Below are 25,189 nucleotides of genomic sequence, written 5' to 3'. Positions count from 1 at the left end.
AGCAAACCAGCCTGAGCCAGCTAAAGGCAAAGAAAAAAAACTTTGCGCAGTCTCCCCACCCCACGCCCTCAAACAAACCGTGTAAGTTGACCAATGCTGTACATGATGTTAGCTGAATGACTAGCCAGTAGGCTATCATGTTAATAAGCTTGGGTGGTATTATGTGTTTTCCAGGCACATAGAGTAATTTGATATCCCAATCAAGTAGACCTAACAACTACATTCAGTTATTATAAAAATGCTGCATTTCAAATTTAACTTAAAATGAAATTGAGCCCTGTTTCTTTAAGAAGCTCCTGCTCTTTCCAACATTCCTCCTTCAGTACATCATGACAACCATGCTTCCATTTTGTTATTTGCAACAGGAGCATTGCAGAGATTGTATGATAAGCTTCACCATTTGCTTATTGCTGATGGTGCTAGTCTGGTGAAGCTGTTGCTTAACACGCTCTGTGAGGTGGAAGCTTGTTTTTTTAGACTGCAGCTCCCAGGAGGAGCTATGTGGAAATAAACGGTGCTATGTAGGAGCAAGAGTTTAGGCACCATAGAATGGCTACCAGAGATTTAAGGATTCCTTAAACATGCAGGAAAGAACCAATGCAATGTTTTAACTGAGGGAATACTATTATCACATAATATATCGATAAGAAAAAGTTGATTTTGAATATTATCCCTCCTTTCAGAAGAATACTGATGTTTTTACCTATGTTGCATTCCTTGATATTTATGTTAGAAATAAACCCAATCCTCTTTCATTTATGTACTGAAGATGTGTTCACTGTTGCTTTCCACATATTTAAATGAAATCTTTATTGTCACAATAGAAAGAGCAAAGTCAGAGAGGAGACATTAGACCTCCTCTCTGGTCTAATGATGATGATGCAGTGTCTTCTCAGGTAAGGAGAGCATCGTTTATATTTAGAGATTTTTCTTTATTTTGTTTTCAGCATAAAGTGTGGCTTGTGAAGAACCAATATAGTTAGACATGTAATACCAACATAGTTGAATAAAAACAAAATGAGAGACAGCTGGATGATGTTGGTGCTTGTGTTTCCTTCACGCGTCACTTGCCTGTTTCTCTTCTCTTGTTACACTTTCTACTCAGCACAGTTTTTGGCGTTTCGTAGTTAGGCTGTTGCAGAGAGAGGTAGTGCTCAGAACGGAGGAGAAGTTCGGCTCTTTTCAGAAAGCCCGCTGGCTCCCTGCGCTCCCAAACGGCTCTTAGTATGCTATCATCTGTAGCCTCACATTTCAGCTTACCTTGGTAAATATGAATGTTTTGTAAGTTTATAAATCCTTTTCTTGCCCAATTTTATGCATTTGTTCTGTTACGGATGCAGGCGTTCTTGCTTGTTTTTTGCGAAATATTTTTGGGTGTTGTTTTGTAACCTAGCCCTGCTTCAAACGTCTTCACAACATTCCTGAGTCTTCATGATGCTGTGGTGCTTTGTGTCGGTCTACCACATAAAATCCCAGTGAATGTGGTGGATGCAGTTCACATTCAGATTTTATTGCGTTTAAATTGTAGCTTCTATAATTCCCAACATGCTTAACGTACCCTAAACCTTCAACCTAATTGGAAATGTGATTGGTTGGGAATGAAAATCTATCTTGAAGATCCCTGAGAATAAGTTGAAAGTGGGAAAAGTTCAGAGTAGATTAAGTTGAAATGCAGAGATATGCTTTTGTAAAAAGTCAACTTTAAGTAAAGTAGAAATAGATGTAACCTCTCTCTTAGGGCAGGATATAAGTTTTTTCAGGGAAGTGACTGGATTTAGCCTTCAGGATAGGACAAGAAGCACTGAAATCTCAGAAGGGCTTCTGCTCTTGTAATCCAGTTGAGCTGGTTCTGATTCTGATGCCTCCTGGGTTCCTTCCATCAGAAAGGCTCAGGGGGAAAAAAAGCACAGAAACTGCTGGAATCCAGGAATCCCCAGAAGTCATTATTAGGCAGCACATATACTCGTGCTTCAGAACACCTAAGCATCTCTTTTAGGCACTGGAAAACATCGCTGCAGAGGGAAGAATGTTCAGAATACTCTACTCAGCCTGTTGCCACAACAACCCGGGCCCAGATAAGTGGGTGGATGGAGACATTCATACCGTAATCTTATTATTGTAGTCTTTCCATATTCCCTGTCACAAGTGCAAGGTTTCCATGCTTTCAGCTCAGATGCATACAGCAATGGCTGTGCTGCTGTTTGTGCAAAACTAAAAATATTTGTAATGATAAAACATCATATTAAATTATGCATCCGTCCTCTAAGCCACTTTTAACAAACTTTAAACAGCATGAACTGAACAGTCGTCACAATTAATTGCAAGAAAGATAATTTCCATACTAGTACATACATTAGGAAGTTGAATTTGTTTGTGATGAGCATCAGAAATGTTGATATGTTGTCCTTTTGCACAACCGCTTGCAAGCAAAATTGACAATCTGTTATTTCTTTAAAGCATCACTGCTAATAAAAACGATTTCTACAAGAACTTTAATAGCGTCTCCAAAAAAGATAGTCCAGGGACAAAAAGACAAATAATGTCCTGTTATGCAAGACAGGTTAAATGCATTTTACCAGCCTCAAAAATGAACAGAATCTCAGATTAGAGTCGACATAAAATCTCCAAAGGGATTCAGAGGTAGATGCACCCAGAGGAGTGGACACATTTTTATTAGGCTAATTGTTGCAAAGAACATACAGCTGTAGGAACATGATTCATTGCCCAGACACAACAACCATTATCTGAAGACACGAGGCAAACAAGATCAAGTCCTGTTCAATTCAGTTCAGTATGATGCTTGTTCAATGTGAGCCACAGGAAATGCAGCCTAAATTAATAGACAACAAAGTCAGCGTCTGTTGATTATAAAATGTGAGTTAGATAATGGTTTTATGCTTCATGATAAGTGCCTGTGGTAAGCTGACAGTAAGTAAAATGCATAGCAGTAAAATTAATTGCAAACAGTTCAGTGACATTTCGATTTTTGGTTTTACCATTCATGCTGAAATGCCTTTAATGACCACAGAGGGGAGCCCTGGAACCAGTATCAAGTTGGTTTAATAATAACTATAATAATAATCATAATAAATATTATGATTTTTATTATACAGTTTTTTATGATGATGACAATAAACTTTGTAAATTTTCATATTTTTATTGTGCATTACTTTGACATTTGGCTCTTAATAAAATCTGGTTTGTGAATAATTTAAGTCACTTACTAACTTATGACCTTATGATAAGAAATCATTCATCTCAAATATAAAACTATTGGCTAATGTAATTATGAATGATCTTAGACACCAATGTCCTCTCAAAGTTATTTACACAGCACATACCATTTATATCTTAGCATCAATTTTAATTTCACTATTGAGTTAAGTGTGTCCTATAATCTGTACTTAATTATCTTCAGAAACTAGCTGTAACTAACTGGTTTCGTGTGAAAAAGTATTTGACACCATATTAGTTCTAATTTGGCTTTTTTTCTAAAGAAAATGCAGGCTTGGAAGCAGAAATACCTAAGCACAATGATACTTGACACACGCTGTAGGCAGGTGTTTATAAGGCAGCCAGTTCAGTAGCATTTATTTTTCTTTGTCCTGATTTACTGAGCCAGGGTCAGTGTGAACTGCCATCTGCGATGACCACCTGGTGGTTTGAATAGCTGATAGCTGAGTCTAACTAAAAGATTTACCAAAAACAAAAGATTTAAGAGTGTCTGCCTCACACACTAATACTGCGAATATAAGAGATTTATGTCATACACTAAGTAAACTTTGTTAATAAATCTGCATATCAGATCATTTAATTGTTACCAATTGTTATGTTATTGAATTCTGCATAACGCCACTATTTTCCTGCATCGCAGCCAGTGACTAATCTCTCAGAAAGCCTCCCTGTTGCCTGTTTTATTTTGGTCTCTGAGCTCAGCGCAACAACAGAGGGAGCCAACGTTCGCTATAAAGAAACTATTTTCTGCACAATTGTTGCTGCAGCCCATCTTTACTGTACTCTCTTTTTGATTCACAATCCTTCACGTATCCCTCGCTCTCTCTTTCCCTCCTCTCAGTGGGCTTCCTGCTCTCTCTCTCTCACCTTTCTCTCCAGAGTGGAGGGAGGCGAGCGAAAGAGAGTGCAGCTGGAGTTGTGGTCCGCTCGCTACGCCCGTCAGAAGTGTGTTTCAGCTCCACGCTCTGTGTCTCTGCACAGCGACGCCAAGATCATGCAGCCAGCCTGAGGTTACGGCTCATCTGAGGGGAAGGTGGCATCTCGCTTTGAGGAGGACTGAGGGGGAGAAGAAGACTGATCAGTTGCAGAGAGAGAGAGAAACACAGAGAGAGAGAGAGGGGGGATAAAACTGAAAGACCCCCCTTTCTCCTCCTCACCTCACTAAACAGAGCAAAAACGGAAGGCTTTGGAGTATTCAATTTTTTCTTTCGTTTTATATTTTTCTTATTCCTCATCGCGGTGCTGGGAGGTGCTTCATCTTTTCACATAGTCTCCCTCTCTGTCATCTGCCTCCTCATCTACTTCTCCATCTATGTGGTGTATAATTTCTTATATCCATGAATGTGAGAAAGGAGAGGGGAGTTTTGATTTGATTTTTGTCCTTTTCCCTGTCCCTCCTCACTCTTTCCCCACGTCCTTCCACCAAACCACCATCCCTGTCACTTCCTGTCATTTTACCTCTAAATACCACTTATCAGTTCACGATCTCTCCCATCTCACACCTCTCTCTGTCTCTATAAACTCTGATGTGATATGAAGTTGGATGAATTTTCTTCAGAGACAACTAAAAACTCCTCATGAATGACTCTTTTTTTGTTGTTTTTTTTTCCTTCTCTCTTGGTCCCTCCACACCCATTTTCTTTGCATCACACTCTTGCGGGATTCTTTAATGTTACCTCTAGGTAGGTTAACTATCGTTTAGTGTCTGTCTATCTGTCCGTCTGTGTGTATTTGTGTGTGCTTTACGTATACATAAAACACACATCAACACACACATGCACTCGCACACTAAACTGAAGCCTCAGAAAAAAGGTTGATCGCCGAGTGCCTTTTGATCTGGTCTCGCGCCGCTTTCGCACGCTCCTCATCCAGCCATCTCATTGTGAAAACCTTTATGTTTTTTTTAAAAAATCTATGCCTCTTTTTTTATCTATATCTTTAAGTCCCTCCTTTTCATTTAGTAAACTATAGACGTGTGTTATAAACGTTTTTTTGCAAAAACATTTTGTGCAAAAGTTTTTGCCATGTAGCCTAAAATAAATTAGAACAAACATTTATTCAGATGCTTACTGACTTCTGAACTGCTGGTCATGTGAAGTCATTCAAGTTGCTCCTCATTTCATGCTTAATTTGTGCTGCGTCTCCATCAGCAGCTATTATTTCTGTTCCAGCCTCCTCCTCCCGCTGCCTCTCACGCACACAATCCTAAATATTTCCAAGAATCGAAACCCCACTGCATCTGCATGCTCTCCTCCCACCTTCATGCACACCCAGACATTGAGTTTCTCCAAATTTCTCGAAGCCGTTCCACCTTTGCTTTGCCCCATCCTACATGCAACAGAGACCAGGTGGCATTAGCAGGCTGATGATTTCGCAGACCGTGTGCTTTGGCGGGGCTCTCGACAGCATGTGCAGGTTGTAGAGAGACCGATAGACAGATGTAAACAGATAGAAATGAATCTCCCATTTCCCTCATCGCCTTTGTCTTCTCCTCTGTCACGGCTTCCACCTCTTCTTTATGTTTTTGTTTGATGCTTCCTCTGTACTTCTCTCTGCTGCAGCGTCTAGTCTATTTTCCATTCAGCCTACACTGACATGGACAGTAAGCTGAAATCGCCTGCACGCTCAACCTGAGGGCAGACTTGTAGCTTAGGCCTACACCAGCTTACGTTCTTGTGGACCGCTGAAGGGGGGCTTAATAAATCCCTCTTGAATTTAGATGGGGGGGATGTCGTCATGAAGAAACATGAAGGACCCCCACCACATCTTGTTTTGCTCTGTCTTTTGCTTTTTGTCTAAACTCTGCTCCAGTGTTAAAACATCTCCACTCCAGTCTATAAATTATGTTTTGCAGAAAAACAGTTAATTAGGTGAGTAGTGAATCCATTTAGCCCTCACTACTTCCTACTGAGCGAGTGTGTGCATGAGCAGGGCGTGTGTGTGTGTCTAGGGGTTGAGTGTGTGCGGGCCCAGCTGATCCAGCAGGAGCGTGCACCCGTCTTGTCTGCATGATCTTTATGTCGTGCATGAACTTCCAATAGCAGGTTCTCCACGAAAGGCTGTTTTTCATGTTTTCCACAGCGTTTGCTCGAGGGGTGAAACCTTTCTTCGCTCTGCTGTGACTAACTGATTGTTTAGCGGACAGTGCCTTTGATCTCTGTCCATTTTTTACACATTCACCATTGTATCTCTATAAATTTCACACCTCTTTCCCTTATCGCTTTGCCCAACTGTGTTTTTAAGGAAGAGAGACTTATCAGGCACTATTTATAATTCATAGCCAGAAACCAGCCAGAAATTCTCAGTGAGGCTGAGGTGTGTGCATTAAAATTCATTTTAGTCCCCCTCCTTGTGAGCGTTAGCTCTTTGCAAAAAAAAAAAAAAAAGGATCTATATCAATGGATGGAAAATATATGAATAAATCTCAGCTAATAAACCCATGCAATGTGACTCATGCACTAGTTTTGGTGTTCTTGATTCTTCACCTTAGACCCTAATAAGCACACCATGGCTATACCAGGATGTAAATCCATGAAAAACACAGTGATCCAATGCTGTCTTCACCTGCGTATAACAACAGGTGAGAATTCAGATTCCTTAAACTGAGTTAACAGGCAGTGACATAATTTCTCATTTTAATATTTTAAAGCTATTACCTTGACTTCTCTTTAATTAAAGTTAGTCTAAATTTAGATGATTGCAAATACATCAGTGTTGTAAGTCAGGAGGTGAAATCTTACCTCTTAAAAAAACATTACATAAAATCTCAAGCTACTTCGAGTATGATCTAATGGTTTTTTTGTCTTCATGTATTTTCATTACATTGCTCCTCCAAAGATGTTTAAATTCTGTAAAATTGCAACTAAACATTCAAGCCATATCTGGGGGTCAGTGATGTGATTATGCACAATATTAAGTTTACAAGAACTACATAAAACAAGGTTGTAAAAATATTTTTGTAATGTTTTAAATTATTGTTAAACCTTCCAGGTGGATCCATTGAGAACCAATTCACATTTTAAACAAAGAGCTAGCGCAGAGGAAGCATTAGAGAGATACAAAAATATAGACCATACCACAAAAGAAAGGACAAACAATTTTACACCAGAAAAGACTAAAACGAATTGCAGATATAGTGACAAATGTAAGATAAGTCACTAAAAGCATGTGCAGTTCTTAGGCAGGTGTTTGTTAGTAAGTTTTGAAAGCAGACAGTGGGTTAAATGAGTTGAGCTCTCGGGTCTGTTGCAGTTGATTCAGATCACTTGTAACCGAAAATTGAAAAGAAAAGCAACTGATCAAAGGAGATGGGGGGCTTTGGAGATTTGGTGCTTAAGGAGTGTGAGAGTATGATATAAATATGACATTTTTGAGTTTTATATCATGTTATAATGTTGCTCCCTCACCAAAAACATACCTGGAGTGTTGCACTGCCTTTTTCCACAAAGCTCCTACTTGGAGCTGCAGTCCCAAGCTAATCCTCACAGAACACCCCTCCCCCATGCCAGCTAATCAGCTCAATTGTGTTGCCTTTTGTGACGTCATCAAACCCAGTATGCACAAAGCAGAATGAGCAGGGTTATTTTCTTCTGTGTGTTTCTTTAAAAACATTGTGTTTTGTGAAATCCTGCTGTGGAAGTCCAAACTTTCATACTGTGCCGTGTTTTTCTTTGTAGTAGAAAAAAAATACACCACCGCGTGGCGTCTTTAAAATTTTATGCCAGGCAGGAATCTTTATCATGGATTTCTTTTTAAATGATCCATTAACAGCAGTACAAACAGTACACCATATTTCTTCAAGAAGTGAAGGATTTTCCAATGTTTTTGAGCTCAAATGCTCTAAATGATTCAGGACAACTTTCAAAATGATGATGAAATGCTGTCATGCTCTGAGCTAGCGCTAGATTAAACAAACAGTGCCACTGCAAAGGAAAAGCTGATATTGTATGAAAAAATAAACAATGAGAAAGAAAAACATGCGTACGTAAAAGCCTTTAGTCAGACAAAATGGTTTTCTATAAAAGCATTATTCAGAACTGTTGTTTTACCCACAACTAGATTAATCAGATAAACATTATTGAAATAGGGTTTGCAAAAAGGAGTCAAGCTATATGCATCATATTAATACCACCTTGAGAGTTAGAGATAATTAGACTATAAAGGAGTCTGAGTGAAAGACGGATATTTATAAACAAAACTGGCTAGATGAATAATTCATTTCACTGCCAGACGGGATTAAAATTCTGCACATCGGATATCCGCTGACAATGTTCCCAAGGCTTAGTGCATACCTACATATTATTCAACCCCCTCAAGTTACAGAGAACGCATTCTGGTATGCTGAAACAACCCTCTGAAGATGTACGCGTAAAAATGACATCTTGTTTGATCTCCTTACAGAATCTGCACGCTGTCTTGAAGGGTCAGGAAACGTATGGAATTTTTTTTGTATTGTTTTCCAGGTCTGGATTTGTTACAAAAATAAAAATTTAGTCTGGAAAAATGTAGATGCTTCCAGGTCTCATGTACAAAAATTTACATTTCTAAAAAAAAAGATAATTTTTTTTAATACTTATTTTACATTTAAGTGACATATTTCACCTTTTATTTGAAGCTTTTAGTGGAAACCTAACGAGTTATTTACAAAGAATCGACAGATGCACAAACAAATTAATCAAGAAAAGCAGTTTCACTTACATTAAGGGTTTAAATTGGACGATTAATTAGGTTTGATTAAAATTTCAAATAACTAAACTGTCTTTTGTGTATTTTTCAAGTAACAGTTTTTCCAGCAGTTTTTTAGTCTGTCTGAAGTTTTTTCTCTGTTTTTGGATCTCTAATAGCCGAGAAAATTTAAACATGACGGAGATTAACTTACTTCATTCATTCATTCATTCATTCATTCATTCATTATTTAATTACAACCAATTAACATTTCACAACCCATTGCAATGCACTGCCCGGCCCAGCTAAATTTTTCAATAATGTCTTTTGCTAATATATGAGGATGAGTTAATTAACTGTATATCTCAGTTTACAAGTAAAGTAAAAAGCTGTGCAAATATTCATTTATAGAAATACAAGCAATCATACAGAATCATTCCTTCAGAGTCCAGGTTGTCTGCTTCTTTACGTTTTTTCACATGAATGTCTCTCGCCTTGAACAGTCCATGTTTTATCTGTCCCTGATGTTTTTAAAAGTAAGCATGGAAAGCTGCACACTGTATCTGCATGACTGCTTCCAGCTGTAGTCTTTGTGCTTTTCCGCTTAGAAGCTTTATTTTTGCAAGAATTCTGCATGACTGTGGGAAATGCTGCTCCACTTGTACTCTTTCCAAGGTTTGATTAAATTATGTAGCCCTGGGTCTTTGGTTCCCACGTTTGTCTCTGTCAGTAATGACAAGTGCATCTGCAGCACGGTGAACTAATATAAGATGGCGTGTCAAAACAGTGACCCTTATGGGTGCTGATTGGCAAAATTTATGTGGATACACGCATTTGTTTATCCGGTAATTGGCTCTGCTGCTGTACAGACAGAATGATGTCTCTATTGCCTTTAGAGAAACTGTTTAGAGATGAGGAACAAACAGGAATAAAACTGCACCATCCGGTTAATAATAAGCAGTAGGGTACAGCACAAATTACAAGCCCACTGTAAGAAAACAGATGCACTTGATTTGTATTTGAATTTTAGCATTCAGTTTCCTTAGCAGTGGCCATTATGGCGTCTTGCCTTGCGCCTTTTTGGTCTACGTACTCACTCTGAAGCAAATGGTGAACTTCGGTTAAAAATCTAAAGCAAGAGATAACAGATATGGATGTGGGAACATCTCTGTTAGCCACAGCATATGTCAAACACTGTCTTGATTTACAGCATCGTCCACACTTATACAGCTCTGGTAAAAAATGTGTGAAAAGCCTTCTTTGTTTCAGTTTACTTTAAATTAGGACTTGAACAAACAAAAAACTTTGACAAATCAACACAGAAATGGTCAACTTCTGTGGTCATCTCAGTCCTTAGATCTTGATGCTATAAAAAAGTTCTGGGGTGATCTGAGGATAAGAGAGGACCATGGACTCTAGAGAATCTAGAGAGATTGTGCAAAGAGGAATGCCGCTGTTTCTTCCAACCTTGTGAATCGTTGTAGAAGAATTCTTAAGTGCTGCTGCTATTGGTGAAAAGGGGTTGTTGTGTTGACAGCAGAGGTGACAATAAAAGTGTCTGAAGGGATTTTGTTAATGCCAAACATTTATTTATTAATATGGGATTTTGTTAAATGTATGAATATATATGCACGTTTTCCCATTTTGTGTTTCTGTGCGAGATTACGCTGCTGCAATAAAAAGTGAACAACAAAGCAAATGATAGATTGCTTAACCCGTTTTCAACACCGTCATTAGAAATCGGCTCATACAGTCAAGAAATAACCCGACTACAACGTTGTTAGGAAGACCGATTGAGCTGAGGCTGATGAATTGTTGCCCACGTTGTTCTACAACCAGGAATCCATCAGATGCCTTGATGTAGGTACAACTAGAGTTTCTTGTGACTAATGTTCTCACAACTCTCCCCATAAATTTTTCATATAATTTCTGCTCTGTACTTTTGCTTTAAAAAGCAGCAGATAAAATTTTAGCAGAGAAGTACAACAGTGGGTGCATTTGCTGTGAAAATAAGTAGCTGGTACAACAATATCCAACACACCAAGATTGCAGTGAAAGACGCATGTCGCCACAGCAGCTTGACTGAATTAATCCTTGACCTCAGAGGCTGCTGACTTGTTTAAGCAATGACGTTCAACATTCACGAACAATGTTCACCTACTGTCTGATTCTGCCCTTCGTTTCTTATTTCTGCTCAGATCGAGAACAATCGAGAAGGAGATCGGGCCGGCAAGCTCCTGATCATGACTGGCTAAATTAAGCAGAACCACAGAAGTGACAGAACGCCAAAGAAGAAAGAAGGGGAGAGCGACGAAGAGGAGTACATATAGACACAGTGCTCCTCATCTCCACAGCAACAGCGCTCACACTCCAGCAGACTTCTGGAGGGAGGCTTCAGCTCAATCACCATCTTTGGTGGGAAGGGAACGGCGGTTGGAGGGAGAGAGACCAATGAAAAGACTTCAGCTCATCCATCCCTACGTCTTATGATTTAGTCACTTCAAATCTGCTCACCTGTACAGACATTTTAGGTTAATTGTCAGTTTCTAAGACTTCTGAAATCTTGACAAAAAAGAGATCAGTCAGTCTGGAACTCATTTCTGACACACACCATCCTCCTTCCCTCTAATAGTTCAGAAGCCCCTCGCCCTTCCACCTTCACCCAACCCAAGTTCACTCCTGTGTCCACCAGACTTCTGTCTTCTGTGCGCAAATTTATCTGTCTACATCTAAATCCCTTCATCTGAGGCTATGAGAGGAGGATTCACATCGCAGGCCACTCCATCATGCCCGTTCTGAAGAGCAGAGAGGAGATCCAGGCTGGCAATGTTCAAGGTAGGCCGCAGGCTTTTGTGTATAGGTTGGATGTGTGTCTAAGCGGTTACTTAAACTTCCCTCTTTATCAAGCTTTCCTTCTTGTCAGATTCGTTGCACCAATTTATTAAGAATTATTTTATAAGAGCGCAAAATCTTAAAAGACGTATTATTTAGACACAGTTAATAAGCAGACACCAGCGGAAAGCTTGGTATGTTTTCTGAAACATTACTAATATCTGAATAATAACTGCCTATTTTAATAATTCAAACACCAAATGTACTTTACACTCAGTAAAAATAATCTTTGACCTACTGCAGAACTACAGACTTCCATATCTCCATTCTTGAAGATACAGCCAATCAATAGCAAGGAAAATGAACGACACTCCTGGATCGGCTGCTTTGTAAGTGCCAGCCAATAGCAAATCAAGCAGCTTAGTTATTTCAGCTTCCTAAGTTGTATTTTCTTTCAAATATTTTACATGTGCTCTATAAAAATTTCTGCAAATAGGTGGCTTTTTAAGTGAATAATTTGGAGCTATGTCCTGCGGAAAAATCAGGAAACAATGAACCACAAATATGCGGGGAATCTACTGTAGTGGTCTGATGTGGCCATTCATATACACATCTGTAAGTGTTTTGTTCCCTTTGTTGTCAAATATTCTAAAAGCAGTAACTTTTAAATCGTTTTCATGCTAATTTTAGATTATTTTACTCAAATTGAAACAAAATAATAATAAGGACTCTAACAATACTATTTCCCATTGTGGGAACACATGGTGCATACAGGAAACAATAGCCTCAAGAGTCTGCTGTATGATTTGTTGGTTGGCCTTGTAGTTGTACTCAATGAAACAGGCCTCTGTGCAATGAGCTGTGTTGTTTTGTGAAAGCAATCAGTTCACAACAATGCATCATGAAAAAAACAGGCTTGGATGAAAACATGGCTGAATTCTGTGCAGGCTTTCACTGATGTGATTGGCTCAAGTTGCAGGTGGGGTTTGTGTTTAAACTACAGCTGTCACACTTGACAAAGAAACTTTATATATGCCTTCATCCAGTTTTTAAAAGAGAACAAAAAGCACATGTGAAGCAAATAACAGAAGAGAGAAATGTGAGAGGATGACAGAAAAACACATTTAGTGTGGAAGCATAAAATAAAAACAGCCTTTTTTTTTCTCCTTGCACAAGCTTTCTCCTGGTACATTGTTAGCCAGAGTTACGTTGCGATAGGGGATAACAAGGCACTGGCTTCAATAAGCCCATCAGAAACAAGGGTTCTGGGGGGCCACAAGGGAGAACCGGTCTAGACAACAGTATCAGTGTAATGCAATATTACAGGGAAGCTGCAGCTTATTTCTCGGAGAGCGTTTTGGCTGCTGCTTACAGATGAAAAAAAATCTTCATACATTTCATTGGGATTTTATATGATGAACCAGAACAAATAGTGCATTGATATCAGTGACGGAAACTGATATTATACACTTTCACAATTAAAATCTGAAGAGTGCGGCATACATTTTCATTCCCCTTTACTTTAGTACTCTTTAAAGGGGGAGGAAGGTGTTATGCAAAATCAACTTTTTTTTTTTTTAGCTTTGTATCATGTTATAATGTCATTCATTCATCAAAAACATGCCTAGAGTTTTGTTTTGACTCATCCATGCATGCTTTTGTCATCCTTGGATATCTGGTGGCAGCCAATGAAGGGTGCCTAAACGCTTGGACTCACAAAGCACTGCCACAAAGCACAGGCTTTGACTAGGGAAGCAGACATGGGGCGTCATTGTAACTCTTGAAGAGCCACAGCTCAGATGAATGAATATCAGTTGTTGAGAGAAAACCAGAGGCCCTGGTTGCCAAAAGCCATGGTGGATCATGCCATTCCTGTTGTGAAACCCGTTGATCGCAGCATCATAATGTGGGAAAGCTTTTGTTTAGAGAGGGTAAAGACGCTGGAAAGTGTTGATCTGAAGACAGGTAGAGAAAAATCCAGCACAATCCTACAGGAAAACCTGTTAGAAGACCGAGGTGGAGGTTTACAGCAGGACTTCGACCTTAAAAATAGAACCAGAGCTTTGATTTGATTGGTTTAGATCAAAGTGTATTCATGTTTTAAGGTGGTCCAGTCAAAGTCAACAAGTATGAATTCTTCTGCAAGGCGTTGTAGGTTTTCAATTTGTGGTGAAAGTGCTTGCAGAAAGTCAGCCAGTAAAATTCTCTGATAAACAGGACCTTTGCTAACATCTATGAGCACACATTGCTTTCAAATAGCTGAATATGTGTTTGATCTTTTCTCTTGTGTGCGCAAACAGTCTTGAAACAGAAAATGAGCAAAATCCTTCATTCTGTCACAGTGTCCGGCTCCTGCCAATGGAGCAGCTCCAGGATTTGTCTCTTGATGGCACCGCGGATTAGACTGTTGGCTGGATAGTTTTGTTTTTTTTCTGCCTTCAGGGGTAAAGACAAGTTTTTTCGCACAAGTCTACACCGAGCGTTCATCAAATCACAAGATCTGACGTAACCGTCTAATTCGGGTGTCTTTGTTGGAGTGTGACTTAGAGGAGGTGTGACAGCTGGCGTGTCCCTCCCGCACAAGGCAACAGCTTCAACGGAGAACAGGCTTATTGTATTATGCTCACTTATTAACATATGAGGCACAGAAAGTGACAGTTCCCAAATGCAAACCTTAATTTTCTAATCGGGCAAAGTTGGAAATTAAGGGCTGGTTTGGCAGATTTTTTATTGTATTTTATTATTTTAAAGAGAAAACGATGAGAGCAAGTAAGGGGTTGAGGTGAAAAAGACAGACGGGCAAAAACCGAGGCGCAGGCGGCAAATCCCGAGGGAGCTTCGCTGACAGTGGATGAAGGAGTCAGCTTTGTAGACACATGTATCTCTGAGTGAATAAGCAACAAGGCCTGGGAGGGGTGTGTTGTTGCTGCGTCGTGATGCTGCATGTTTTTAATGTTGGGGATGGGTCCATAGCTCTGACTCTCCTGAAACCAGAGGGAGCACGGCCCCCTGCTTTGATTGGTGATCCAAGAACAGGGAGGCATCGGCGTATTGCCACAAAGAAAAGGACGTGGAGACGATGGCGGTGAGGCTGGAACTCACCGACAGCCGGTCGAGTCAGTCTTGGATGTGAGCCTCGTGTGAGCAGCTTTACAAATGTTGATTGAGTCGTTGGAGGATTACAGGTGCTGAGCAGCCTGGTGTTTATTGTTTACTCAGAGCCAGTCGGAGAGGGAGACTGCAGAGTGTGGAGTTACACAATGCTTCAAAAATGTCTTTCTGCCATCCATGCATGTCTGAGTTTTTACTGAAATGGCACATCGCTAAATGGAAACGCCTTTCTCCCTCCGTCACTTGACTTTTCATATTTCATATCAGGAGTAGGAACCACACTGTGCATACAGCAACACTACATCCGCCTCATGTTTTATGTTGCTATTACACTTTGTCATGTTGCAACCATAATCTCAATATATTTTATTAAGGTTTTATGTGAAAGACACAGTCGTGCAGGATTGTCAAGTGGAAGTGAAACGACTAGAAATATTTTATGAATCAAAATGTGACAAAGTATGGAATGCATTTGTATTCAACCCTGTTGAGTGGTTAGTAGAACCACCTTTTACTGCAATTACAGCTGCAGGTGTGCTGAGGTGTGTCTCTGCACAGAGACTGACAACTCTGTGAGATCGGATGGAGCACTTCTGCAAACATCAATTATCAAGTCTTCACATAGTTATATAATTGGTCTGGACTGCTACACCCAATAAGGGTTTTAGCATTTGACTGGAAGGGTCTACATTTTTGTTGTTTGAGATCTGTGTTTATATCTGCAGAATTATTGAATAATGTGCAACAATGCGGTCAATAAGCACACATTTGAGGGCTTTCATGCTTATGCATTAGTGCAAAATATCAGGACGATGGAAGAAAAACCTTTTCCTGATGCGACTGAGTATGTCAGTGAGAAGAATACATAAAATATTTCAAAGAGATACATGTTTCAATAGAGTAACAGCAGGGCATAAACTCTTCATAACAAAGAGGAAAATGTATATTCAGTGTTCAGTGGTGCAAAAACCATAAACAGTGCTCAATAGAGATGTGGAAATAATAAGCGATATGGTGAAATGAGTCATCTTATGTTCTTTTCAGAGCCTGTCAAATGGAATAATGTTTATCTGCAGCTAATATGTTCTGTGTATATGGAAAACTATAAAAATACACCCTTTCCTTTCTGGGGTTTTACATTTCATTGCATAAATAAATAATAAAACACCAGATTGCTATCAAGTGCCAAAAATAGTTTTAAAAGAACCTAAAATGAACAAAACATGACAAATTACACCGTCATTAATATTTGAACAAAAATTAGGCCAAAATTATGGAGGGAGACTAAGACTCACGCCTCAGACTGTAATGGAAATGTACCGGCTAGGTAAGAACCGGGCATTACTAATCTCCACTTAGCAGATCAAGTCATTAAAACCTCATATGTTAAGATCACATAATGATTTTAAAAAACTGCTAACAGGCAAACAAAAAGAAAAGAAAGAGGATTAGAGATGACCTTCACCATCTGCACAAACATGCCACTACTTAAGCACATGGGTGGAGGTGTGATGATCTGGGCTTGTTTTAGAGCTGCGGGGTCTTTGGATTGTGCAGTCGCTGAGTTGAACATATTCTCACCTCTGAGCAAAACGTGTTTTGGAGTCAAGAGTCTGCCTGACAAGTGAAACGTCCAACAGAGCAATAAGAGCAAGCACAGCAGCGCAGTTTACAAAAGAAAGTCTGAAAAGAAAGAGAATCGAAGTCCTGCTGAAAGTCTCAGTGACCTGAAGCAACTTTGAAAAGAAGAGGAGGCTAAGATTCCCCTCCAATAATGTGACAGACTACAAAGGCTGAGCGAAGACTGTTACTTTGGGTCCTGGCTGTGTACACAATCTGATGAATTGTGATCTAGACTGACACTATGTTGGATAACTCAGTATGGTATTCATTGTTGTAGGTAACTACAACCTTAATGTTGAGTTGTACTACATATTTTTTGACCATGAGAAGAATGAAAAGATTTGGCTGGTAATTGTTAACCTGACAGCAACTAAGCATCAGTGTGAGCTGATGTAGTCGGGGGGGAAAGAGGAAGCCTGAATATGTTTGTGTCCTTCTGTAATGGGTAGCTTTTATTTCCCATCATTACCCTAAAGCAAAAAGATGCTGAGTACACCTGGTTGTCTTCCTTTGAAGAATCCTCACTGGAATGAGGAGCTAATTATGAGGGAGTGTTAATTTTATTAAATGATTGTTTCCTCAGACAGTTGTATTGTGAAACTGTAGTCCCCTGGATCTCCTATTTGTCCTTTTGAAGACAAGGATGCAGAGACAGAGAGAAAGAAAACACTAACCAACCAACAGCAAATTATGTAGACACGTATAAGCTTATTTTGTTTGTGCTACTTGCAGATGTGCAGCATCATTTTACATCACTTTCTGAAGTTCTTTTTTCCTGCATGTCTCATATTCGCTGTTTTACACCAATGTGTCATCATACTTTGGGCTACATCTCTATGCAGCCATTTGTCCCAGATTTCTTTTGAAGTTAAACCCAAAATGATCAATTACCTTGACAAATTTAACTTCAAATTCAAAGAACATTAACCTTTTGGAGTGTCTCAACCAGAATCTAAAGATTAGGGTGATGGCGAGAAGGCCATCTAACCTCAAAAAAATTGGAGCTCATCAAAGAAAAATCATCAAAACACCAGTGGAAACTAGGGTTTGACTGGTGTAATGCCACTCAAGATTTTAACTTTAATTCGAAAAAGTGTGTAAATCGTTGATATATTTAATAAAATGTAGATAAAAGCAGATACTGAAAAAAAAAATTATGTAAATAATTTTTTTTAAAGAGATACTTATTTTATCGTCAAAAAAAGCAAACTTCTTGGTTGAAAAAAAAACTGTTTTAAATCTGAATCTGCTGCACCACACTATCAAATCTACCCTGCATTTCAATGGTGCACAAAAATATACCACAGTGGATAAAGCTCCACCAATGGCTTGCAAAGCTTTTTAAATTGTAGCATTCACAGTTTTATGTCCAGCAATGTTGGCGGTGACAAATTCTTTTGGACTTGACAAAAATGTCTTCTGGATGAAAGTCATAAATGAAAAACATTATATATATATATATTTATACCACATCCTTGCCCAAGTGCTTTTCAGAAATCGCAGCTATGAACCTATTGTAAGAATAGCTCATGCTATATCGTTTAGATGTTCTGTCTGTGCTGATGAAGGAGGATTCACTTGCTAACGCATGATGAGTGTTTGGAACAGCTCCAACAAACAACAGCCTGACCTACCTTTTGATTAATTCAGCTAATAGTTGTGGATACGCATAAAAAGTGGCTCCAGGTACACAACTCTGGATGTTTTTTAAAGAAATGTTTTCTGTTGTCCTTCATTTCAAATCAAACATGACATGTGTGCACGTCGCTGCACGCATGGCTGTATGCTCTCCTAAAACAATTGACGCTTGTCCTTTTTTCCCTGACTCTATACAATCCGTATGAAAATACAACAAGCATTGTAGGATGTCCACTTTGGAAATGTTTTTAAATAACTCACTAAAAATCCTGTTTACTTTTGTATATTTTGCAAAATATCCATATTGATTGAAGGGGCCAGCACACAGAGCATCCAACTTCTATCCCCACACGATCAAGATTGGTACAAAAGAAAAAAAAAAATAAAACAATTAGGCAATCACTGCAAAATCAGCTCTTTATATGGCAAACTACACATTTTTCTTCTTTATATGGCAAACTACAAATTTTATGCCCTTCATACCAGTTAAAGTTTGGCATAAAAAATATCTCGGCATTTTTCCACAAAGTTCAATAATTTGACTATTTGTGCATTGTGCTATTTATGTAAAATTTAAGCTGCTTTGTGTTTTTTGTTTATTTGTTGTTTTATTTTTTGTGGTAATGCCATATTTTCGGACTACTTTCTCTACTTTTTTAACACGCTTTGAACCATGCGGTTTATAGCCCGGTGCGGCTTTTGTGTGGATGTTTCTTCAACCACCAGGGGGCTCTTTAGCAGGAAGTGAATCATTAGAAGTTAAAATTGGAAATCAAAGAAGAAAGTGCTAATTTTCATTTAGAACAAGCACATGCTAGCAGCAGGCACGACGGAGAAACTCATACCCCCTCATCATGGAAACCACACAAAGAAAAAGATGCCGCTTTTAAATTGAGGGCTATGGATCTGGCAGTACAGGATGGAAATAGAGCCACTGCACGTAAACTCAGCGTGAACGCCTCTATGCTTCGGCGTTGGAGACGGAGGGCTGCGTCCCAATAAATCCAGCAGATTTATTAAGGGCTGCGGTTCTTGTGGAAAACCGAGAGCGGCGGAGGGACCAGCGGCTTATAGCCCGGTGCCACTTATATATGTACGTTTCCATTTGTTTTGTTTTTTTTTTATTTGTAGGTGCGGCTTATAGTAAGGTGCGCTCTATACGTAGTCTGGGAAATACTGTATTTCAACTTTTTGTTTGTTAGATTGAGGTCAGTTGTCTCTCTGTCTTGCTCGGATCTCTTATTTGTTTGTTTTGTGTATAATAAACTTTTACCTTTGCACTCATTCAAAATATATGGAAAAACACATATTTCTGGATAGCGTTGATGTAACAGGAAAAATAGGACTCCTGATGAACTGCGAAGTGAATAAACATACCATCCTTACTTACTGAATCCAGAATCCAAAGATGCCTCATCTTCCTCTCCTCTTCAGTACCTTGTGATGTGTGACTGTGAGAGCAGGAGGAGCAGCTAAGAATAGAGAAAAGGGAGCTCAGCTCTGTGATGCCACCTCAACCTACAACGCCGAGCTTCTCCTTCTGTCACTGAACCAGTTATAAGCTGCAATGTTTGTGCAGGCTCCCCTTGCATTCATTTCAATGCAGGTGGCTGATTTCGCAGCATTTTTAAATTCTGTATTTCATTGTGAATTTTATATTTCAAGAATCAGAAATTCAGCCCCAGATGGACCTTTTATCCTGCATGCAATAGTACGAGCAGAACAACACATGCTGGGTTTTTATCTGAAACTGACACTTTTTATTTTATGCCAAAGGGAGGTTGTTTGAAGCGCCTTCACTGACAGGCGAAAGGGAGACTGAGAGGGGTTTCTTGCGTATAATTTTGCCACAGATGGAAGAGACTGATAGGATTAAAGGCAAGAACTGCGAGCTGTGAAAAGGGGCAAGGTGTTGGAGATGAGAAGGAGTGATGGAGGGTTTGATAGCTGAAAAAGTTACTTTTGATAATACTGTCTTTGAAAGAAGCACAAAGAACAGAGGCATAGTTGACTTTGCTCAGAATGGATGGTGCATTGATCAATTTCAGAAACAGAGGAAATGATGAACAAAAGGAAGAAAGAATGAGAAAACAGGTTGCTTTGATGCATCTCCTCAGATCCAGCTTATTTAGGACAAAATCAATCAAGTTCTGCCATGTAGTTTATTTATTCATAGGAGTTTGCAAATGATAGCACGCTGAGAAAGAGGGCATTAAGATTTATTTTCATAATTCCTAGGAACGTAATTGATTCAGATCAGATTGTTTTTCTCCATTGTCATGCACTTCCCTCACAGATCTTTAGCTGTGCAAACTGCAGGTGGTTTCTGTTTGACATCTCCAGGGCACCGGCTTGCTAAACCCATTCTAGGTGTCAGCGAATATGTCTACATCTGATCCCTCTGAGGGGGTAACTTGTCAATTAATTAGCCATGACTGGAGACTGGAAGTGGGTTTGCAGAGGAAACAGCTGCAGAAATGATGATGAGGAAATCACCCAACTCGCTGGAACAACACCAAGATGTGCAGTTGTCAAGGATTTTTAACAAAGCCAAGAGCAGCGGGCTCATCAGGGGAGGCAGAGACGAGCAGACTTCTCAGTGGTAAATTTGAAGGTGGAGAAAGCAAGAGAAAGTTGGTCATTTACCTCATTTGGTAAATGAGGGAAATGAGTCAACCATGTATGTAATTGCAGCAGGGGGCAGAGGATCATGTTCTACATATATGCAAAAAAATCAATTTGCTCACTACTTCTTCTCCTAAGATTCAGTGAAAAAAAATCAGTCTTTGAGTACTTGGATACTGGATTACAGAAACAGATGCAGCCAACCAGAACACACTATTCATTTTTTTTTAGCATAATAGTACTGATTTCATACAGTTTTTGAATAATGATAAAATGTAATTCACCTGTCATTTAAGCTGAACTTTCACTGCATTTGTGACTAAAATTGCTGGAGAGCCAGGTTTTCAGTGTCACTCTAAGTGGTTTGGGGTTAAGAGGGAAAAAATTTTCTTGCAAAAGGTTTGTCTCCCTTTTATCTCATCAAGGAAAGCTGTATGTAGGGAGTTTTTAAAGAAATGCAAACATACTCCCATTGTGCATATTTGAAAAAAGCAAGAACTGAATTTTTAGCTAAACCTTTTAAGGACAAGTAATTTTTAAAATTGTTTGGTGAGTAAAAAAACACTGTCTGACACAGTCAAAAGCTTTATTACTGCTGCGTGTACTTATTCAAGCAACTCTCAATACAACAGTGCCATATTTTTGTTAAGTTTTTCTGTGGCACTAGTGACCTTGCTTTTGTTGGTTCTTCAGACAGGAAAGAGGGCAGAGAAAGAAGAAGACTAGTGGTAAATGGCACAAGCCAAATTTCAAACCCAGGACATCTTCACCAAGGACTAACCTATTTACATGGGCACCTGCTTTGCTCGCTGCACCACACGACGCTGCTTCTATGTTCACAGTGCAGGCTGAGAGCTGATGTGACCTGAATGATTACACTTTTTACATCGTGTTGCTAAGATACCTAATCTGAGTCTTATTTTTGACTGACAAACACCACTAACATGTAATTTTAGCTCCCTTTGTCCATCTTTCGGTTAACTGCATCTTAATGACTCACTCTGAAAATAACACAACACATTTATCGTTGATGGAATCTCATCACATTCTGCAGGTGTGAGCGATTGGAATAATACTTTTGATGACTTTGTGCCCTTGTTTTTGTGAACTCAGTTGTATAAGAAGTCATTTCATTTGGTCTTCTGCTATAAAATTACAATAGGTTTTCAGTAAATGTTTTATGCTGCATCTTGAAAACAATGTTTTTAAAAAACATGACTGGCTGCAGTTAACCATAAATGAATATATTGGCCTTTCCAAATTATTACATGCACTCATTTATCTGGGGGAACTATGAGCTAGAAAAAAATATGTTGCACTGGATTTTAGGGTGCAAATCTTTGTTTGGAAGCAACCTGTGAATTAGACTAAAAGCTGTTTTCTTACATACATTCCTTCACACAGAACCTCTTAGTCTGTGCTTTCTTTCAAACCTTTAAAAAAATCCTTTCATTTATAAAAGTACATATTTATGAACTGCTGGTTGTACCAAGGCCACCACAAAAATGCTTCTAAAAGTCCCTTTTTTCCAGAGTTTCATTTAGGTCCAAACATGTTGTTTATGTGAAGTTTTATTGTTTTCTGTGATAGCATGAAAACAACAGAGAGATCCTTTAGCTTTCCAGGAAACACCGCAGCTGCAGGAAAAAGAATCAGAAAGTTTGGGCCAACAAATAGCCTCTGGTATAAATATTGGGGATTATAAAATCGACTGAACCGAACAGTAGCTCTCTGTACTCGTGAATCTACGGTGCAATAAACTTGTTATGGAAACCTCTGGAGAGCTGTAAGAGGTGAATAATTTTTTGTACAGCTGGAAAAGTAGTAAAGACTAAAATTACCTGGACTGTGGAGATAGAAAACTTCACTTTCATGTTTCAGATTTTCAGAAAGAGGTTTGAAAGAAACCCTGGAGGGAAATACATTTTCAGCAGTGACTGAAAACATGCTGGGACGGGCTTTTTATGGACTGTGCTCAGGGTAATACACTATATTAAAGGGACTAACAGCACAATGCTCTTTTATGTATAAAAAAGGGAAGAAAGGAAAAGAAACCTGGAATGAAACCAACTGTACCCTGTGTGGGTCTACTTCAGAGGCAAATACTGTAGGGGATTATTACTCCTGCTACTTCCCACTCACAAAAATGATCCTTTCTGTCATCAGTTAAGAATGTCTTCATTATTACTAGTATTAGCTCATAGCTAAATTTTGACCTTTTGCTCTTGTCAAAATTTAGCCAGGTCAGACTTTAAAGAGGTGTAACATCCAAACATACCTACAGTACGCTTTGATAAAAGTCAAAAGGCAGATCATCACACAAAACTCTTGTAGCAGACATGTTCTACCAAAACCTCCTCATTCACCTGATTGAAATTCTGTAAAAAAAAAAAAAAAAAACTCCCATTAAGGATATTTTGCTTTTCAGTTATTAATTGGCAAAAAATTTCACTGGTGCAACACCTTTCAACAAAGTCTAAGAGAAATGTAAATAATAAACAGGAAAATGTTGCATATAACATCAAATATTTATCTTTTACTAACCACAACTTTTGCTTTCTTTTTTATTTTCTTATAACAACATAAAGCAAATTCCTCTCTATAAACCTCTTACCTTCCCACTTTCCATGAATGACCATTTACTATTTTTATTAGAAGCACTGCTAGTGAGGTCACTCTCTTGTGCGACGATGCTGCACTAGGGGTTTTGTATTTTTAATAAATTTAAAATCTTATATCAGTTTACATTACTAGATATTTACAATGATGTACCTGTATTACTAATTTGCTGTTAACAGTTTGTAATGTTAGTAACTAAAAGTGAGCAACTTCGCTCAGCGTTATTGTTTCCTACTGAAGCCTTGTTCTCTCTCACTGATTCACTGCCTGAATGTAACACATGAATGGCTGAAGACTTTAAATAATTTCTTGTACATGTGTGCTTCTTTTGTCTTAACTTTTAAACACTTCTCAAAAACAAAAAAATAGATAATTTGAGTCTTTACTCTGAAACACAGGGAAGACTGTTGTTGTTAGTGAAGCCTGTTAGCATTTTGTTATGGTTTTATGACTTGCATTTTTGGATTTATTACTTGTCTGATCATCTTATCTTACCATATCTCTAGCTATGGTCATTGGCTTGTCATAACAAATCGCCTAAGTGGTAAATAGTGGCTCATTAATTTTACCACTGTTGAAGAACCAAGAGTGTAGTTGCACACACACACTGGATCTGGCCCTGGCATGACAACATACCATCTTACCAAAGGTGGCAGCTTTTCAGGGACACGTGGAACGTGTTTGTTGATTTGATGACAGAAATATTCAATTCAAAAGCAGAAGAAGTCACTGAGTGAGAAAAATTTACATAAGCAGTTAGACGTTCTAAAGTTTAACACCCAAGTGATATTTTTGCTTTTACATTACACTGTGCATGTCATCTGACATTAGGTTTTCTTCTTCTGTTTTGCTCTTAGCTATCCCTTCATTAGGTAGGACAAAAACATTAAATGTAGGAACAGTGGCTCTCCAGGACTGTTAAAGTTCAGTCAATTGCAGCATATCTGTACAGAGGAACATGTTATATTGCTGCTGAATTAAGTCCAGGGAATGAAATTAAATTTCAGTGGAATACAGGACTTCTGTGAAATAATGAAGACCCTGGGGGGCAATTGGCTTTTTCTTTGTCCAAGTATTTTTCTTCATTCCTGGCCTTTTTGCCGTGGAGCTTTTACTTGTGCATATATGTATGCATTGCTCTCCTGCGGCCATCTGTATGCCTGAGCACGCTCAGTCAGTTTCGTGGCCTGCCACGAAGAGACAATATAGCATTATCTTAAGGAAGCCTCTCTTTGACATCATTATATGCACAAATAGTAGAGAGTGGGATCTTGACCAGACTAAACTGCACTTAATGAAATATCCAAGAGGCACTTCAGTAAAGTGGTGATTTTTTTTCTTACTGCGACTGATTCTGTAAAGGTGCTGCTTAATCCATAAAAGGACACCTTCCATGCCTATAAAAACTATTCAGCTTCTTGGATTTTTGTCCTGTTTTGTCACTTTCACAAGTCAACAAAATTTGGCTTTTTTGACTAATACATTGACAAAAAAACTTTATTGCAGAAGTGAAAACTGATTTCAATAAAAGAAGGACAATGAAATAAAATTAGCTAATAGAGTAATTGTATAAATATTCACTCCCTTCGGGTCAGTATTAAGTAAATGCACACACAGATTGACACAATCAGTGTGTCAGTCTATTCACACAGATAGGGACTGCGTGGATAAGTCTCTTTGACTAGACCACTCCATAATATCAACATTGTTGTCTTCAAACCTTTTCTTTCATGCTTTGGATCTGTGTCTTGCTGGAAAATAAATGTTCTCCTTTGCAAAAGCAATAAAAAGAGAGAAACGTCCAAGGGGATGAATACTTTTTCTAGGCACGTTACATGTGTAA

The 25,189-nt window shown here is 38.8% G+C and overlaps 1 protein-coding gene across 8 annotated transcripts in view; it reads left to right on the top strand.

Annotated features, from left to right (window-relative positions):
* Window positions 1-4,018: 4,018 nt before the first annotated feature.
* The window catches only part of grin2bb (glutamate receptor, ionotropic, N-methyl D-aspartate 2B, genome duplicate b), a 123,228-nt gene continuing 102,057 nt past the window's right edge, over window positions 4,019-25,189 (top strand). Inside the window, exons 1-3 of one of the 8 annotated variants that reach the window (XM_028018296.1) lie at window positions 4,019-4,916; window positions 11,097-11,429; window positions 11,531-11,733. In XM_028018296.1, coding sequence (XP_027874097.1) covers window positions 11,725-11,733 — 9 coding nt within the window. In that variant the 5' untranslated portion in view covers window positions 4,019-4,916; window positions 11,097-11,429; window positions 11,531-11,724. The other 7 variants (XM_028018294.1, XM_028018291.1, XM_028018293.1 and 4 more) reach the window with 7 other exon arrangements.

Source organism: Xiphophorus couchianus, chromosome 5 (genome assembly GCF_001444195.1).
Source record: "Xiphophorus couchianus chromosome 5, X_couchianus-1.0, whole genome shotgun sequence".
In the NCBI taxonomy this organism is placed as follows: Eukaryota; Metazoa; Chordata; class Actinopteri; order Cyprinodontiformes; family Poeciliidae; genus Xiphophorus; species Xiphophorus couchianus.
Note: the sequence above shows the minus strand (reverse complement) of the source record. Positions and strands in the feature narration are given on the sequence as shown.